Here is an 18,083-nt window from a genome sequence, read left to right as displayed (position 1 = left end):
CCACCTCTAACTGCCTCCTGAGCTGCTCGTGGATCTCCTGCAACTCTGCTGCCACGGCCTCTGCTCCCTGCGGCTCCCCTTCCCTCACTTTCTCCAACCCCGGGAAGGTTCTGGGATGCCGTCCATTGTTGGCGAAAAACGGTGTCACCCCCGTGGACCCGTGCTTCGTGTTGTTGTAGGCAAACTCGGCCAACGGTAGATAGTCCACCCAGGTCGAGGGCTGCTGGTTCGCGTAGCATCTCAGGTACTGCTGCATGATGGCGTTGACCCTCCCCGCCTGCCCGTTAGTCTGCGGGTGTCGCGCCGACGCCAGGCTGACCTTGACGTTCAGGAAGCCCATCAGCTTTTGCCAGAAGTTGGAGATGAACTGGCGCCCCCGGTCGGACAAGATAGACCGTGGCAGGCCGTGCACCTTGAACACGTGGTCTATAAACAGATTAGCGGTCTGCTCGGCTGTGGCCACCTTCGCGCAAGGAATGAAGTGGGCCATCTTGGTGAACAAGTCTACTATCACGAGTACTGCCGTCTTGCCTCTCGAGCTGGGCAGATCTGTGACAAAGTCCAGGGCCACCCTCTCCCACGGTTCAAACGGTGTCTGTAGCAGTTCCAACAGGCCCGCCGGCGGCTGTTGTACCGGCTTTGCCCTTTGGCAGGTGTCGCACCTATTGACGTAGTCCGCGACATCCCCCCGCATCTTGGGCCACCAAAAGTCTCTGGCTTCTAAGTCCACGGTCTTCTCCTTGCCGAAGTGTCCCGCGCTGGACACGTCGTGCAGCTGTTGCAGGACTTTCGCTCGGAGGTTGTCTCCCGGTACGTAGAGGGCTCCCTTGCAGATGAGCAGGCCGTCGCGTACCTGGAATTCGCCGTCCCTCGCCGTGCCGCTACGCACCTCCTCCATCTTGGCTCGAGCGAAGGAGTCTGTCTGCAGCGCGCGACGCACCGCGTCCAAGTCCACCGTGGCTGACGCGCATGCCCACGCCTTCGGTGCGAAAATGTGCTTGGCTGCCGCCGGTGCCTCTTCCTCGAGATACTGCGGTTTCCTGGACAGCGCGTCCGCCATGACGTTGTTGTTTCCTGGGATGTATTCTATCCTGAAGTCGAAATCTGCAAAGAACTCCGCCCAGCGGATGTGTCTCTGGTTCAGGAACCTCGCCGTGCGCCAGTACTCCAAGTTCTTATGGTCTGTGCGGACCTGCACCGTGTGTTTGGCTCCGATGAGGAAGTGCCGCCACGCCTTGAAGGCTGCATGTATGGCCAGTAACTCCCTGTCCCAGATGGTGTAGTTCTGCTCCGACTTGCTGAGTTTTCTGGAGTAGAAAGCGCACGGCCTCCAGTCCCCCTGGTGGTCTTTCTGCAACAGGACGGCCCCCACGGCCCTGTCTGAGGCGTCCGTCTCCACTCTCATGGGCCTGCTGGGGTTCACGTGTAGTAGGTGTTCCTCGGACGCGAAGAGATGTTTGAGCCTCTGAAAGGACTGCTCTGCCTGCTCCGTCCAGATGAACTTCTTTTTCTTGGAACTGAGGGTGTCGGTGATGGCCGCTGTCTGCATGGCGAAACCTTTGATGAATTTGCGATAAAAGTTGGCAAAGCCGATGAACCTCTGGACTTCCTTCCGATTGCGTGGGCTCTTCCAGTCCAGCACTGCACGTACCTTGGCACTGTCCATGGCGAGTCCCTTGTCGGACAGCTTGTAGCCCAGGAAATCCACCTCCGTCTTGTCGAACTGGCACTTCTCCAGCTTGGCGTAAAGCCTGTGCTCCCGCAGCCGCTGCAGGACTTCCCTGACATCTCTCTCGTGAGCCTCCTGCGACTCCGAGAAGATCAGGATGTCGTCCAGGAAGCAGACGCACTTCTTGCAGAGAAGACCCGCCAAGACATGATGCATGAATGCCTGAAAACAGTGGGAGCCATTTTGTAATCCAAAAGGCATAACTCTATATTCATAGGTGCCCAGCGGCGTAAACATGGCCGTTTTCCACTCGTCGCCTTCCCGCACTCGAATGAGATTGTACGCTCCGCGCAGATCCAACTTGGTAAAGATGCGACCCTTCCTCACCGTCGCCAGCAGGTCATCGATCTTGGGCATAGGGAAGGCTGAGGGCTTGGTTTTCGAATTTAAGACGCGAAAATCAACGACCAGCCTCTTCTGGGGCGTGTCCCGCTTCTTTACAAAAAACACAGGACTTCCCCCCACCGCCTTGGACTCCCGGATGAATCCCCGCTTCAAGTTGTGATCTATGAACTCCCTGAGTTCCTGCAGTTCATCCTCAGACATGGAATACAGTTTCCCCGTCGGCAGCGTCGCCCCCGGCAGGAGGTCAATATTGCAGTCGTAAGGTCTGTGGGGAGGCAGCCTGTCGGTTTCTTTCTCGCAGAATACCTCCAAAAAGTCTTTGTACTTGTTGGGTACCGCTTGCAACATGCCCAAGTTTAGCTGTGGTCCATCCTCGTGCCCCTCATCTTCCAGGTCAGCTAGGATGCAGTGTTCTGCGCAGTAGGAGGAGCCGAAGGTCAGTTGGCGTTGGTACCATGCCAATGCCGGGCTGTGCCTATCTAGCCAACTCATGCCCAACACTATGGGCGTGTCTGACAGGCGGGTGACGTTGAAGCTGATGACTTCGCGGTGATTCCCAATGCGCATCACCATTGGCGGCGTCTGCTGCAGCACTTGCCCTGCCAGTAGCTCCCTGCCGTCCACCGTGACGACGTTCAGAGGTACCGTCGCTAGCAGAAGGGCTATGCCATGTTGCTGGATGAACTCCATGCCTATAAAATCTGCATTGCTCCCAGAATCAATGGTAATGGGGATTTCCACGGTGAGCCCATTGGGAAGTTGAAGGGATGCGGTGAGCTGCACCACTGGTTTGGGCGGGAGGGGTTCCGTGGGCTGTAATATTCCTGGGGATTGCTTCACTGACTTGTCTGGCTGGCCCCCAGTGGCTCCATCTCCAGCCAGACAGTGGAGTTTCCCTGCTGTGGTTCACTTTGCTGAACTGCTTCTGTTACTGTTGCTGCAGCTGCAGTGTGCTTGCGAAACCTCTGGGGACACTCTTTCGCCATGTGCTGAGCACTGTCGCAGATGTAGCACTTCCTGGTCCCTCTAGGAGGCTTCATTTTGACTGCTCCCGGCGTTAGGGCTCCGGCGGTGGACTGAGCCTTAGCACCACCTATCTCCATCGGCTCCTCTCTTCCTCCCAGTGGAGGCATGGGTCAAGCGCGCGCCGCTTCCTTGGGAAAGGGGGGTGGTGCTCTTGCTGGCGTACGTCCCCAGTGCCCTTCCTCCTTGCCCCAAGGGCGTTCTTCCAGCCTGACTCCAATCGTCAGCGCCCTCTCCACCACGTCTTTGGTGGTCTGGGGTCTCTCCCCCCTTGCAATTTCGTCTTTCACAGCTCCGTTCAGCCCCTCCCAGAACAGATCTCTGACGGCAGGCGATTCTCTCTCCCACCCCAGTGTGTTCACCAGTGCAAAAAAGCGTGAGTGATATTTCCTTACAGTGGCTCTGCCTTGTCTTAGTCCGTGAATCTCCTTCCTAGCGATATCAACATCAATTTCAGACAAAAAACACACATCCATCGCTTTAATGAAGGCAACCACATTTTGGAGGGCTGGATCCTTATCTCTCCAGAGATTGCGCAGCCACGCTTTAGCTTCTCCACGTAAATGCGATACTATGAATCCCACTCTTTCTTCCTCATTTTTAAAGTCCTTGTCAAGCAGCTGCAGTGCATATAGTACATCTGCTCTGAAGTTAGGATACTCCTGCAGGTCCCCATTGAAGTGAGACACAAGGCTCCCTCCTCTGTTCCCCAGCCCAATCCCTTCTGGTCTGGTGGCCGGTAGCCTCTGTGTAGTTAGCACTTCTAACCTGGCTCGCAGATCCTGGCAGGTAACAGCTGCTCTCCTTCTGAACGCCTCTCAGTCTCTCCTTCTGAACCCCTGACAGTATGTATTTTTGAGTTTTTATATTGTAAACCGCCCTGTGATCTTCGGATGAAGGGCAGTACAGAAATTTAATAAATAATAGTAATAGCCACAATGCCTAGATTCTGTTTGTTCATGGCAGGAAACAAAGTGCTTTAAATGAATGGTGTGTCTCCCAGTCCGGAGGATTTATTTAATCTTCTTTGGAGTGTTACTTTAAAAAAGAATAATAATTGATTGCAATAGATTTTACTCCAAATGATTTTTGCAAGAAGTCTATTTCTAGGCATGTGGGGGTTTTTTTTAGAGAAGACAAGTGGCAGATAGATGGCAACTGTTCTCTAGACAAAAAACATGACACTTTTCTTCATTTTATTCCCAGCAGAAGACATCCAAGCCTGGACACAACAAGGTAAGTCCTTGTCGCGAATTCCTCGCGGCGCTTTTAGCAGAATGCTCAGAGTCCCAGGTTCTTTAGTGCAGTATTCATTATTGTGAGCTCAATATATATACAAATATCTACAGAAGCAGTTCATCTAATCAGACAGAGTACCTGCTCCTGGAGGCAAAAGAAGACTCCACACTCATCTACACACTCAGCTGGAGAAAAATGCTCAGTCTTTACCTCCTCCCTTTCAATTTCTCTGGGAGAGCTGCCAATTCTTAGCTTTCTTTCAACGGCCTTATCAGGTACGCTTGGCAGTAAAACTTTTTCTGGCAGCAGGTTTGCATGTATCTTGGGCCAATTTCTTTGCTCATTAAAGCTGGCTGACCAACTATAACTCAAAATATTTTTATCATCTTCAAACCTGTAGGCTTTCGTACCGCTTTCATACCCAAGAAATAGCAACTGCTGTGCCCTTTTCCCACCTTTTCTTCGGGTTTTTTACAGGTACGTCAACCCATGCATTTGTCCCAAAGATTCTCAAATGTTGCAAACTGGGACTTTTGTTATAGAGAATCTTATAGACCACAAACAATTTCCAATATAATTCACTGTCTTAATACTCTCAGCCCAGTATTTAATTGGAAGATTTGCATCTGCCAACAATGCTTTCAATTGTGTCTGCAAGACACCTCTCCTACGCTCTGCTACTCCATTCTCCTGAGGAGTCGCCACATTGGTAAGCCTATGTTTAATCACTTGGGATCGCAACCAGTTTCTTAGGGAGCTTGCCATAAATTCTCCTCCCCTTTCTGTCTGAATAGAGCACACCTTTTGGCCAAGTTGTCTTTCTATCCTTCTTACCCAGAACTTCAAAGTTTGGGCAACATCAGATTTTTGCTTTAATGGATAGACCCAGCCAAATCTAGAATAGTCATCCACTAGAATCAAACAGTACTTGTTACGGGAGACACTTGGTGGAAAAGGACCAGTTACATCAGCATGAACCAACTCCAGTGGGTTTTTTTGTTTCTCTCTGGCTTGCTCTTGCTACTGGGCAAGCCCTGCTTTTAACCTCCTTGCAGATATTGCAGTCTAAGTAATTATCACAACTTTTAATGTTTTTCATCGCCCCACACAACTCCAATGTTTTGTTCAGCACCTTAAAGCTGGCATGAGCCAGATGCCTGTGCAGCAGATGAATACACATATCATGGGTCGGGACATTTTGCACATTCGCAACCTTAGACTCACACTGCAGTACATACATATTAGTTCTAAGATTAGCATTTGCCAATACTGCCCCATTTTGCTTTATCTGGCACTGATCTCCCACAAAGTTTACTTCAAAGCCTGCTTTTGCTAAGTCAGGAATACTCAGGAGATTGTTTTGCAAACTAGGCACACACAACACATTCCTGAATGTGTGTCCCAGTTGTGGGAACACAATCTCCCCCTCACAGGCTATATTAGCTTTCTGGCCTGAGGCAAGACTTACATGGTTTTGTTTGAAGCCCTAGCATCAGTTAGCAATGCTTTTCTTTTACAAAAAGTTTGAGAAGCTCCGCTGTCCAGAACCCACAGCTCTTCATTTTCTTGACCATCTGCAGACACCCAAGCGTTAGACTCTCTCTGCTGCCTCCTGTGCTTCTGCTGTTTTTGTTGTTTCCTCGGGCAATCCCGAAGCAGATGTCCATTGGACTTGCAGCAAAAACACCTTTTTACTTTGTTGACCACCAGCTGGTCTGCAGCAGCTCCTCCTGGTTGTTTCTCCGGCTCCCGACACCTTTGCTCTTCCCAGCTGTTGTTCCCTCTGGGATGCTCCAACAGCTGGGCTGAGGTCATCTTTCGCTCTGAACACCTGTTCTCCTCTGCATACAACCGTCCGGTAACGTATTCCAGAGTCAGCTTATCAGTCTCTACCGACTCGAGGGAATTGACCAGCATATCATAGCTGTCATCAAGGGAACTCAGGACTATAAAGACTTTGTCCTCTTCCCCCTCAGGCCTCCCTCTTAAGGCTAGCTTCTGGAAACAGCCTGTTAGGAATTTTAGGTGGTTCACCAGGGAGTTCCCCGGTGTCTTCCGACACCGGTACAGTCTCCTGGTCAATGTTATCAGTGAGCCAGCTGTCTCTCGCACATGGACAGCCTTGAGCGCATTCCACGCCTCACTTGCCGTCACCTTATCAGCTATGTAGACTAGCTGGCTGTCGTCCACTCCAAGGATGATCGTAGCCAAGGCTTTCTCATCCTTTTCATCCTCCTCAGGGGGCTGCAGTGGATCTTCCACCACTTTCCACAGGCCCTCACGCTTGAGGAAGTGTTGCATGCGGACTGACCAGATCCTGTAGTTTGTGGCCGTCAGCTTCTCCAGCAACACGCTAGCTCTGGACTGCTCCATCCCTGCAGCTCCCCTCCAGCACCCATGGCTAGATAATTGCCACCTGTACTTCTGCGCAGTGGAAGCGTGCTGGGCCCATAACCCTGTCACGAATTCCTCACGGCGCTTTTAGCAGAATGCTCAGAGTCCCAGGTTCTTTAGTGCAGTATTCATTATTGTGAGCTCAATATATATACAAATATCTACAGAAGCAGTTCATCTAATCAGACAGAGTACCTGCTCCTGGAGGCAAGAGAAGACTCCACACTCATCTACACCACTCCACCACTATTGGACAGGCTTCCCTTTTAAACCAGTGACAGCCAATCACATTACTGTGGGGTGCCACAAAAGAGAACACCCTCTCCCAATTTCAGTCATGGGGGGAGGGTGGGTGTCAGCTCTGACAGTGGGGAAACCCGTAAGAGGCTGTGGGTGCAGGTATTAGTTCTCTTAAAAAGCGGGAAGAGCCTAGGGTCAGCATATCCAGGACAAAAGTGTGTCATGAGAATGAAAGACGAGGCTGCTGGGTTAGACCAGCAGCCTGCACAGTCCAGCATCCTTATCTCACAGTGGCCAACCAGATGCCCATGGGAAACTGGAAAGCAGAATTCAAACACAGAGCCCTCTCCCCTTTCTGTGGTTTCCAGCAACTGGTATTCAGAAGCATTCCTGCCTCCAACAGTGGAGGCAGAGCAATTAGGACATGCTGAACTTGTCAACTTTCAAATTCCCCAAATGAGGAGTACTAAAGAGTTGTAATAGGGACGCGGGTGGCGCTGTGGGTTAAACCACTGTGCCGCTTGGGCTTGGCAATCGGAAGGTCGGCGGTTTGAATCCCTGCGACAGGGTGAGCTCCTGTTGTTCGGTCCCAGCTCCTACCCACCAAGCAGTTCAAAAGCACACAGTGCAAGTAAATAATAATAATAATAATAATAATAATAATAATAATAATAATATATTTATATCCCACCCTCCCCAGCCGAAGCCAGTACTGCTCCGGCTGGAAGGTAAACGGCGTTTCCGTGTGCTGCTCTGGTTTCGCCAGAAGCGGCTTAGTCATGCTGGCCACATGACCTGGAGAAACTGTCTGCGGAAGCGGACAAATGCCGGCTCCCTCGGCCTTAAAGCGAGATGAGCTTTAAGCCCAGAGTTGTTTGCGACTGGACTTAATTGTCAGGGGTCCCTTTACCTTTACCTTTAAAGAGTTGTAACATGACTTGGGAATTCAGAAGATGGGTAAAATTGCATACAAACCATTAAAACAATTGCCTAGTGCTTGCAATCTATTATTATTATTCAGTATTACCCGACATTTTCAGACGTTAAAATTGAAATTCTTTGGTTTTCCAAAAGCAGTTGATGTAGCTGGTGGGGTCTCCTCCCTGTGACTCACCCAAACCTTCCCCAACCCTTAGAATGCCCTCTATAGATACTATGGACTCAAGCTGCGGGATTCCAGGAGCGCAGAGACAGTCCACCAGTACCTGCACTTACTCCTGACTTTGCCTCTCGAAGAGGAAGCAGACAGAGAGGTGAGTGAATGTGTGGGATGTCAGGGGGGAGGAGAGCCAGCGGGACTGGGACTGTGCTCACATGGAGACTCTCCACCTCCAGCCGTGTCCTGGAAGAGCCTCCTCCTTCTGAACCCTCCTGCTTCAAGCGCCTCCCCAGGCTGCTCCCCAGTGTCGCACCACCACAATCCAGGGTCCCCCACTCTTATTCATCCAGCCAGTCCCTGACATTACCCCACAGACCCCACCAACCCTCTGTCCTGATTTCCGGATTGGTCTCTGCTCGTGACCTTCCTTCCTCCAAGGATTTCATGCCCACCCAGTCATCCCCTCAAAGCCCCTTACAGGAGGAACCGCTTTTCAGCATTCAGATATCTGGGCAGATTTGTTTAGTTTTGGGTTAGATCAGAGCAGCCAGCAAGTGGCCCTCAATGCCTTTCTTGGCAGCCCTCAGCAACCTTGGAGGCACCCCTACACACCTGTAGGCCTTGCACCGCCTTCCCAAAGCTGGGTAAGGAGGTGCTGGGCTTGGGGAAGGAGGCAGGTGTGATCTGTCAGGGTCCTAGAGTCCTCAGTTAGCTCTTTCCCACCTTTGGCAAGAAGGTGGGAAGGCGCTAGGTCCCACCAGAGCCTCGTGCCTTCTTCCCAAAACCCAGCGCCTCACCTGCCTACCTTTGGGAAGGCAGCATGCGGGCCGGGGTGTGTGTGTCAAATTTTGGCCTTGCTCCCCTCTCCCACACGACAAGTCAGTGTTGTGGCCCACAGGTTCTGTGCTGAACTACTCTTGTGGCCCACTTGGTATGAGAAATTGGAGCACCCTGGTTTAGATGGTGCATATTCCTGCTCTGGCGCCTTTGGGTGAGGGGTGGATTACAAATACTTCCAGGGAATAAATGATGCATTTTAATGTGGTTGGGTGTTTAAGGAAGCCAAGAACTGTATACAAAATGTCAGAATGCAAGGCATCCTTGCGTTGCAAGCTGCACATGAGTCTGGGAGGTGTGGTCTGGTCAGTTCACATCAGAATCCACAGAAATATCGTTCTTCAAACCACCCCTATTATTATCCGGGATGAAAGGATCTGTTCAAATTGGTTCTCTAAGTGTCTCATTTCTCCATTCTTAAATTTGGTTCCCCACATTTTGCAGCAATCTGCTTACAGAATCACATTTATCCTCCATCCCTCATGATCAGCTTAGCTTAATGGTTGCCATCAATTTCATTTTAATTGATTTTAATTAATTTTTATAATGAAATGTTTTTAGAATGTTGTACTTTTTTATTGTTGTTAGCTGCCCTAAGCCCGGCTTTGGCTGGGGAGGGCGGGATATAAATAAAATTTATTATTATCACTAATTCCAATCAAGAAAACGACATGTTTCACGTGCCTCATTCTCCCTAGGGAATTTCTGAGGCTATCGGTGTGGCTTCAAGCACCCATATTTCCCAGGCGCTGATGGCAGTGCGGGATTTTGGCCGCGCAGCCATTGCAAGGACGACTGAGACGTCTGAGGTAAGGATGTGAAGTGAGGAAGGAGCACAGCAAGAGTGTAGTCAGCCATCCCCAGCCTGGTGCCCCTTCCCCATCCATGTGTTTTGAATTGGAACTCCCACCAGCCCCTGACAGCATGGCCAATGGTTAGACAAAGGTCCTGGCAAATTGGATCCTTAGCGGCTATTTACATCCACACCAAAGCACGTGAAGCAGCCTCTGGGTTCCTCTGATCTAGTAAAACAGAGCTGTGTTGGAAAAGAACGAATCCTGCCCCATTTCCAAATATGCTCTTTTTCAAGGGATGGGATCCTTACCATTCCAAAAAGGCAATTGGATCTGCTCATCCTCTCAGTATGGAAGCCAGACAGCTTCCTCTGTGGGTATGTCTCAGTCATCCTTCTGAAGTGGGCTCCAGCAGTCCTGTCTCTGTGGCTCCAGATCCTAGATCTGATCTGATCCCGTGGCTCAGTCAGTCAGTCAAACGGATTCGTTAGAAACCATTGGTCATGCCCCAAAGTACACTGACCCCTGTTTTTAGGTTGGTTGTCAGGTGGTTGGTTGGCATTTCTTCAATAGTGGAAGCTAATGGGGGACCCCCAAGGGTCATCTAGTCCAACCCCCTCCGATGCAGGAATCTCAGCTCAAGCATCCCCGAGAGATGGCCATCCAACCTCCAACGAAGGAGAGTCCACAACCTCCCAAGGGAGAGTGTTCTGCTGCCAGAAAACTTTGAATGAAGAACCTCTTAGAGTTTGGAAGAGGGGACACCTCTCCAACTGAGGGGAGGGAGCAGAACCCAAGAGAGAAGGCAGGCGGCAGGCTGGGAGAGGCAGAGAGAAAGAGGGGAGAGGTTTCAGCTGCATCCCGGGGCAGGGCAGCTGCCCAAGTTGCTCTCGTGCAAGGGTTCTTCTGCTTACAGGAGTGCCTGCTGGCCCCATTCAACTATGTTCTAGAGTAGACCCATTGAATTTAATGAAGATGACTAAGTTAGGCCCATTCATTTCGACAGGTCTGCTTGAAGCAAAGCATAGTTGAGTGTCACTTTCTGTGTTCACCTCCATGTATTTGTCAATTAAGCAAATTATTACAAAGGCATAGTAACTGCATGCGGATCTAACAGTTCCATAACCTGAGGGGGCCTTGGGGTCATGTGCCCCCGACTCTCCAATTCTCCAACCCAGCTGGAAGGAGATCAGAACCTTCTCCCCACTTTCAGTTAACTTCCCTCAAGCTTCTGGTCTCCGTTTTGCAACTGTGCTAGAGGAGAAGGGAGCAGGAGCCAATGAGTCCAAGGCTCATTCACACAATAATAAACCATAGTTTATCACAGAGGTAACCAAAATGGGGCCTGTCAGGGGTTCAGGAGCAGAGACACAGGAGGGGGAGCAAATGGAGAGTGAGGAGGAGGAATCCGAGTGGGGTGGAGGCAGTGACAGTGGCCAGAGTCATTCTACGAGCCTCTCCAGCGAATCGGAAGATTCACAGAAGGGAGCGCCGATGGCCAGGGCAAGGGGGGCTCCAGGGGGAAAACCCCAGGAGCAAGGGGCCAGCGGGGACTCCCTGAGCAGCAGTTGGAAATCAGGACCAGCTTCCCCACCAGAGCGCAGTAGGGAGGGGGAGTCCCAGGAATCGGGACCAGTGTTCTCACCACCAGCGAGAGGAGATGAGTCAGGTTTGACCACGGCCACATCGGAGAGCGGGGAAACGGTCAGGAGGAAGGTTACCGGCTGGGCGCGTGCGCCAAGTTCAAATGTACAGGCGAGCGGCACAGCAGGGAGCCCGGATAGGGAGCCAGGTCCTAAAGCCCGCCGGAAGGAAGGGCAAGACTCAGGGGGGTCAGCATCAGAAGAGTCCAGGAAGGAGGAAACCCCAGGGGGCAGAAGGACCCAGAGGAGGAAGGAACAGCGCAGGAGGTGGAGCCGGGCTAGGATCTTGAACTGGTGCGGAAGGGATAGTGACTCAGAGGGGACTTCGCCGATCTAGAGTCAAGACGTAGGGCTGCGCGCTCTGGGGTTTGGAATGGAAACTAAACTTCAATAAAGACTTTTGTACATTACATCAACCGGGCGTTGGTCCTCTGTGAGCTGGGACCTAGAGGCAGTCCTGACAGGGCCCTTCAGATGCTACAGACTGCAACTCCCATCCCTCCTGACCACTGGCCATGCTGGCTGAGGCTGATGGGAGCTAGAGGCCAACCTATGTTGATGCCCTCTGGTTTATTGTTACATCTGAACGCAGCCCTGAACTCTCTTGTGCTCTGCCATCCAAGAGAAATAAAACCCAGGAGTGTGGTACCCCTGGATTTTTGCTGTGAGTTGGGAAATGACCAAGGAAATTTCCCAACCCTCACTATGGAGAAGATGAGCAGATCCACCCGGTTCATTTTAATTTTAAAAAAGCAGCTCCCATGGAAAAGAGCACCAGTGGTCAGTCTACCCTACACTGTCCTGCACTTTCTCTCTGGTTGACTGACCGAACCCAAAGAGAACACCTTCATGGTTCCTCGTCATCCTGGGGAAAAAGTGACCAGTGGGGTGTCACAGGGTTCTGTCCTGGACCCGTTGTTGTTCCACATTTTTTTAAAATAAATGACTTGGATGAAGGAATTGAGGGGATGCTCATCAAATTTGCAGATGACACCAAACTGGGAAGGGTAGCCAATGCCACAGAAGACAGAATCGGGATTCAAGATAACCTTAACAGATTGGAGAACTGGCCCCAAACTAACAAAATGAAATTCAATAGAGTCAAATGTTAGCTCTACATTTAGGCAGGAAGAACCTGATGCACATATATAGGGTGGGGGAGCCCTGGCTTGCCAGCAGTTTGAGTTTCCTGGAGGAAAAAAAAATACAAAATTTGTAAGTCTGCACAACAACTTGTTGTTGTTGCTTAGTTGTTTAGTCGTGTCTGACTCTTCGTGACCCCCTGGACCAGAGCATGCCAGGCACTCCTGTCTTCCACTGCCTCCCACAGCTTGGTCAAACTCATGCTGGTAGCTTAGAGAGCTTGTCCCCTTCTCCTTGTGCCCTCCACCTTTCGCACAACAACTTACTGACTACTAATATTTTCCCAGCTGCTAAAAGGTCCCAACTAAATGGTGATTTGTCTCCAATTGCACTTAAGGTTCCCAAACTCACTTTCCCCATCCTTTCCCTCCAGAATACTAGCAAGACAAATGCCAGTATCACCGTCATCCTTTGCTGCGGGCAAATGGCATTCGGGGCACGACAGGATGATCTCCCCTTTTTCATAGACCTTATCACAGAGGAGCTCCTCTTCCAATTCCAGAACAGCAGGAAGGTATGGCTCTGATTATCACACGGACTCCTGTTGTTTGTTCTCTCAGCTATACCATACTTTTCCGTGTATAAGACGAGGTGTTTTTTACTATTATTAAAAAATGATGTTTAAAAATGAGGGCCATCTTATACACAGATAGTGCATAGGGGGGACGTGGGATTGGTTGCCGCTGCAAGCCGGAGATAGTCAGCGGCTATTGTGCGTGTTATGGGTGGCTGCGGCAAGGGGTGGTGTTGACTGGCTGTCGCTGCGGAAATTGGGAAGGCGATTCGCGGTTTCTGCCGGCGAGGGACAGACAATAGGTAGGTTTGCGACGTGTGTGAGTGGCAGCATAGGTCCAGCGGGTGAGCAATTTTTGGAATCCCCTCCCCCAAATAGCTGAACAACTGTGGGTAATCCTCCCCCCCAAAAGCTCAGCAACTCTGGGCAATCCTTCCCCCATTTTCTTAATTTGGAGTCCCCCAAAATAGGGGGTGTCTTATACATGAAAAAATATGGTATATCCTGCCTTTCTCCTGTCATACGACTCCATTTCCCCTGTGGTAACCATCCAGGCATGAGCAGAGCTCCTGAGCTCCGTCAAGGTCCTTGCACCACATGCCTTCAGACTGTGCCCTAGGGCAGGGTCTCTGGCTTCATCCACCGAAGGGTTGTAGACTGGGGTGTATACTGACTCCACCCTTAGGACCAGATGGGGCATTACAGGGGTACCTTGGTTCTCAAACTTAATCCATTCTGAAACCAAGGCACGCTTTCCCATAGAAAGTAATGCAAAATGGATTAATTCTTTCCAGACTTTTTTTAAAGAAACCCTAAAACAGCAATTTACCACGAATTTAACTATCTAACAAGACAATTTCTGGGTTAGGGTTAATTTTTGGATTGGGTTAGTGTTAGGACAAGGATTAGAATTAGGGTTAGGGTCAGTGTGGCTTTATGTTTCCTTGTGATTTTGATTCAAACTCAGTTTTATAAAATCCCTTCTCCTTTCAGAACGAGGCTTTGAAGAAGAGCTTTATGAAGGCAGCAACTCTAACAACCAAGGCGCTTGTGCAATCAAATGTGGGATATGTCACCTTCCCCCACAAAGACGAGCTCACCTTCTGCATCATAGTGAGTAAAAAGAAAAAGAAAAAAAGAGGGGGAATCTCCTGGGGTTTATTTTCAGAGCGTTTTTTCTTAAAAATAGCTGTGTAGGTCTAGCTCTGGGTTGCATGTTCTGACCATCTGGCCCCAAACCACCGTTCTGCTCCAGCTCAAGTTTCCAAACCCTCTTGAAAGGCAGCCCTACATTGTGGCAACCTCAGCAGGATGTCACCAGCGCCTAAGTAAAAGAGGCTAGGTTCTCCCAGGAGGAGAGGGTTGTCGATGGCTCCCAGCCATGATTGCTATGTTAGAAAAAGGGAATCATAGAATCATAGAGTTGGAAGAGACCACAAGGGCCATCAAGTCCAACCCCCTGCCAAGCAGGAACACCATCAGAGCACTCCTGACATATGGTTGTCAAGCCTCTGCTTAAAGACCTCCAAAGAAGGAGACTCCACCACACTCCTTGGCAGCAAATTCCACTGTCAAACAGCTCTTACTGTCAGGAAGTTCTTCCTAATGTTTAGGTGGAATCTTCTTTCTTGTAGTTTGGATCCATTGCTCCGTGTCCGCTTCTCTGGAGCAGCAGAAAACAACCTTTCTCCCTCCTTTATGTGACATCCTTTTATATATTTGACCATGGCTATCATATCACCCCTTAACCTCCTCTTCTTCAGGCTAAATATGCCCAGCTCCCTTAGCCGTTCCTCATAAGGCATCGTTTCCAGGCCTTTGACCATTTTGGTTGCCCTCCTCTGGACACGTTCCAGTTTGTCAGTGTCCTTCTTATTCCCAGATCCAGGAAGCCCACTCTTCTCCTCTAGGAGGACCCACTTGCCAATTGCAAAGAAGTTGTCAAGTGGGCTGGATAGAGAGCACAACTGAGGGCTTGGTGTGGTGGTGGCAGGGATGGCGCCTCCAATTCCCTGACATGCTGTGTGCTTCCCCACCACAGGAGGTAATCAAAGAGGAGCCGATGGGATCGCTCACCATATTACACCAAGCGATGGAAGCTATCATTCGCATGACGTAAGTACGGCCAGACACAGTACATATTTCTTCACCAGGTTTATGGACTGCTGGGTGCTGATCCTTTCCTCTCCCCTTCTTTCTCTTTTCAGTGCCTTGAGACCACGCATGGACCTCCTGCTCCGGTCACAGCTGCTACAGAAAACCATAAGGAAGGTCTTCCAATTGCCATCATTGCAGGTTACGAAGGTCAAAGCCGGGAGCTCTGTGCCAGCAACACAGAGCCAGGTGACTGGACCTTCTGCTTCTGGAGTTAAATGGGGTTGCCAGGTTAAAGGATTTGAGGGCAAAGAGTCTGAGCCGTGTAAGCTGCAAAGAATGCTGCCCGAGACATTTGACCCATCACAATGATGTAACAGCCAGAGACTTGGGGTGTATATTTTTGATTTTAATCATGTTTCCATATTTATTGCATTTCACCTTTGGCTAAAATGCATCCACAAATGATTCCTGCATGCCTGCATTTTGTGACTCTCATGCCTCCCTCCTACATTGCATTTAATTTTATTTGTTTGCTTGTTTGTTTATATGCTGCCCATCTGACTGGGTTACTCTAGCCACTCTGGGCGGCTTCCAACAAATTAAAACACAGCCAGACATCAAATATTTAAAACTTCCCTATGCAGGGCTGCCTTCAGATGTCTTCAGACGGAAGTATAATGATGTATCTCTCTGACGTCTGATAGGAGGGTGTTCCACGGGGTGGGCCCCACCACCAAGAAGGCCCTCTGTCTTGGAACACTCCAAGGAAGTTGAGCCCAGTGTGGAGTCCTGTATCTTTATATCGCATGACCTGTAACCTTACATATATCAAGAAACGTTTGCTGTTTATGACTCTGTGTGCCTTGCTTGAACCCCTGCATAAGCTTTGTTACGAATTTGGACTAGAAGGCTCCAGAGCATGTGGGATTTCCATGGGGGTCTTCAGCTTCTAAGTGCTTTTGCTTCTCTCCTTCCAGGACTGCTTTCAAGAGACCATCTACATCTGGCTCAACATGCTCACCAGCTTGCTGTCGGAGGCCCCCTCTCTGGAGACGCTGCAGGAGATATTAGTGGTAAGGGAGCCCCCAAGGTGTCAGAGCAGGGGGAAGCAGCAGCTCCCATGCCGGAGGACAGACCCTCTTGAAATGATTGCACGGGGGGCATCTGGGGCCAACTCGCTGGTTGTGGGTGCTGATGGTCAAGTGGGCCTCTGTTCTGCTAGCAATGCTTGTGCAAGACACACAAGATATGTCCTCTGTTGATGGCGTATGGGGAAGGGCCGTGGCTTGGGGCAGAGCATCTGTCTTGCATGCCCAAGGTCCCCGGTTCAGTCCTCAGCATCTCCAGGTGGGGCTGGGAAAAGGCTCTCTGCCTGAAAGGCCAAAGGGCCAACTGCCAGTCCTCATTACCTGTGGATCAATGGCTGGGCTTGGTCGAAGGATGCTTCCTGCATTCCATTGCTATGGCTGTGGTGAGGTGTATGTTGTATTGTTGTAATTATCACACACACAAACACACAAATGACAGATTGCAGGGCGGTTCACAACATAAAAATACAAAATCAGAACAGAAAATGCACAATAAAACAAAAGCAACCCAAGAGCCAATTAATATCTAATTCTACTAATGCTTTTTTTTAATGGCTTCTTTTTTCTGTGTCTTTAGTTCTTGTTTTGTTTGTAAGCTGCCTCGAGTCCCTGTCTGGGAAAAAGGTGGGGTATTATTATTATTATTAATAATAATAATAATAAACAAATTGCAGCAAACTTTCTCCTTTACAAAACAACCCCTTTTTGCAATTTGTCCCCTCTATGAAGCTTTGTGAATTTGCAAACCTGGATTAAGGGTTGTCCTTCCATGTGATGACGATGATTTCTCTCTCGCAGCACACAAATGGCTGGATTGACTCCACAAAAATCAGTGAGAGGCAAAGAGCAGTCAAGACCACCAACGTACTCATGAAATATGTCTCCGAGCATTTGGACTTTGATGTGAGTGACCAAGGCTTAATGCTGCAATTTCAAATCATATTGCATTGGAAAGTTCACATGTGAACTAGATGAAAGCTGTATGGCATGGCCATCCCAGGGGAAGGTGCCAGCCAGTGCTATTTTTCTAGAAAAAGAGGTGCCAGGACTCACCATGAACTCACCTCCCTCATTCTCTTATAATGGCAATAGCGCAGTGTTTCCCAACCTTGTGCCTCCAGATGTTTTTGGCCTACAACTCCCATCATCCCTGACCACTGGTCTTGCTAGCTAGGGATGATGGGAGTTGTAGGCCAAAAACATCTGGAGGCACAAGGTTGGGAAACACTGCAATAGCGCCCACCTGAGAGGTGCCAGTGTTAGCTATTTGCAGTATAGTAACACTGCAGAGAGCTTGCTGGGGAGACCAGGACTCAGAAATAACCAAACAAACACAAAAACTCCTTATACACTAAATACACCAACAACAAACCAGACCCAACCACCAACCCATCCCCCAGGGTAATGGGAGAGGAGCTAGGTGCTGCTCCTTATATACTACACCCAAATGCTGACACAGCTTAATCAATACAACTCAGCACCTGCTGTGTTTCACAGCTGTAAAGCTGGGTCTTGTTATTTTGCTCTGGCCCCTTAAAGACATACACAACTGGTGGAACAATAATGAACCTTTACATTTAAAGAAACCATTCAACATTTCCCCTGCGGTTCATCATTGTGGAACAAAAACATAAAGCATATTTTGTACATGTCTTTCATGAGTAACCTTTGGAAGTGCTTTTGTAAAAATGTCTGCAATTTGATTGTCACCTGGAACATATTGAAATACAATCATTTCGTCAGCAATTAGTTTCTTTACAAACTGTAAACGTAACTTTAAGACGCTAGTGCGCTGCGTATTGGTCTCTGAACACAGGATAGCGAGTCCGCTCTGGGAATCAAGGTAAACTCTTACTGGTAGTGTTACTTTCATCTGTAGGTCTGCAAATACTTGCAGA

General features: G+C 49.6%; 1 protein-coding gene across 1 annotated transcript in view; it reads left to right on the top strand.

Annotated features, from left to right (window-relative positions):
* The window catches only part of LOC310851104 (maestro heat-like repeat family member 5), a 52,251-nt gene that overhangs the window by 20,656 nt on the left and 13,512 nt on the right, over nt 1-18,083 (top strand). The window contains exons 4-12 of the mRNA XM_083753256.1: nt 4,304-4,333; nt 8,107-8,223; nt 9,605-9,715; nt 12,860-13,000; nt 13,994-14,113; nt 15,042-15,115; nt 15,208-15,343; nt 16,075-16,170; nt 16,984-17,088. Coding sequence (XP_083609382.1) covers nt 4,304-4,333; nt 8,107-8,223; nt 9,605-9,715; nt 12,860-13,000; nt 13,994-14,113; nt 15,042-15,115; nt 15,208-15,343; nt 16,075-16,170; nt 16,984-17,088 — 930 coding nt within the window. The remainder of the gene's footprint in view (nt 1-4,303; nt 4,334-8,106; nt 8,224-9,604; nt 9,716-12,859; nt 13,001-13,993; nt 14,114-15,041; nt 15,116-15,207; nt 15,344-16,074; nt 16,171-16,983; nt 17,089-18,083) is intronic.

Source organism: Podarcis gaigeae, assembly GCF_964106915.1.
Source record: "Podarcis gaigeae genome assembly, chromosome: 8".
Classification (NCBI taxonomy): domain Eukaryota; kingdom Metazoa; phylum Chordata; class Lepidosauria; order Squamata; family Lacertidae; genus Podarcis; species Podarcis gaigeae.
This window is presented reverse-complemented; position numbering and strand designations above follow the sequence as displayed.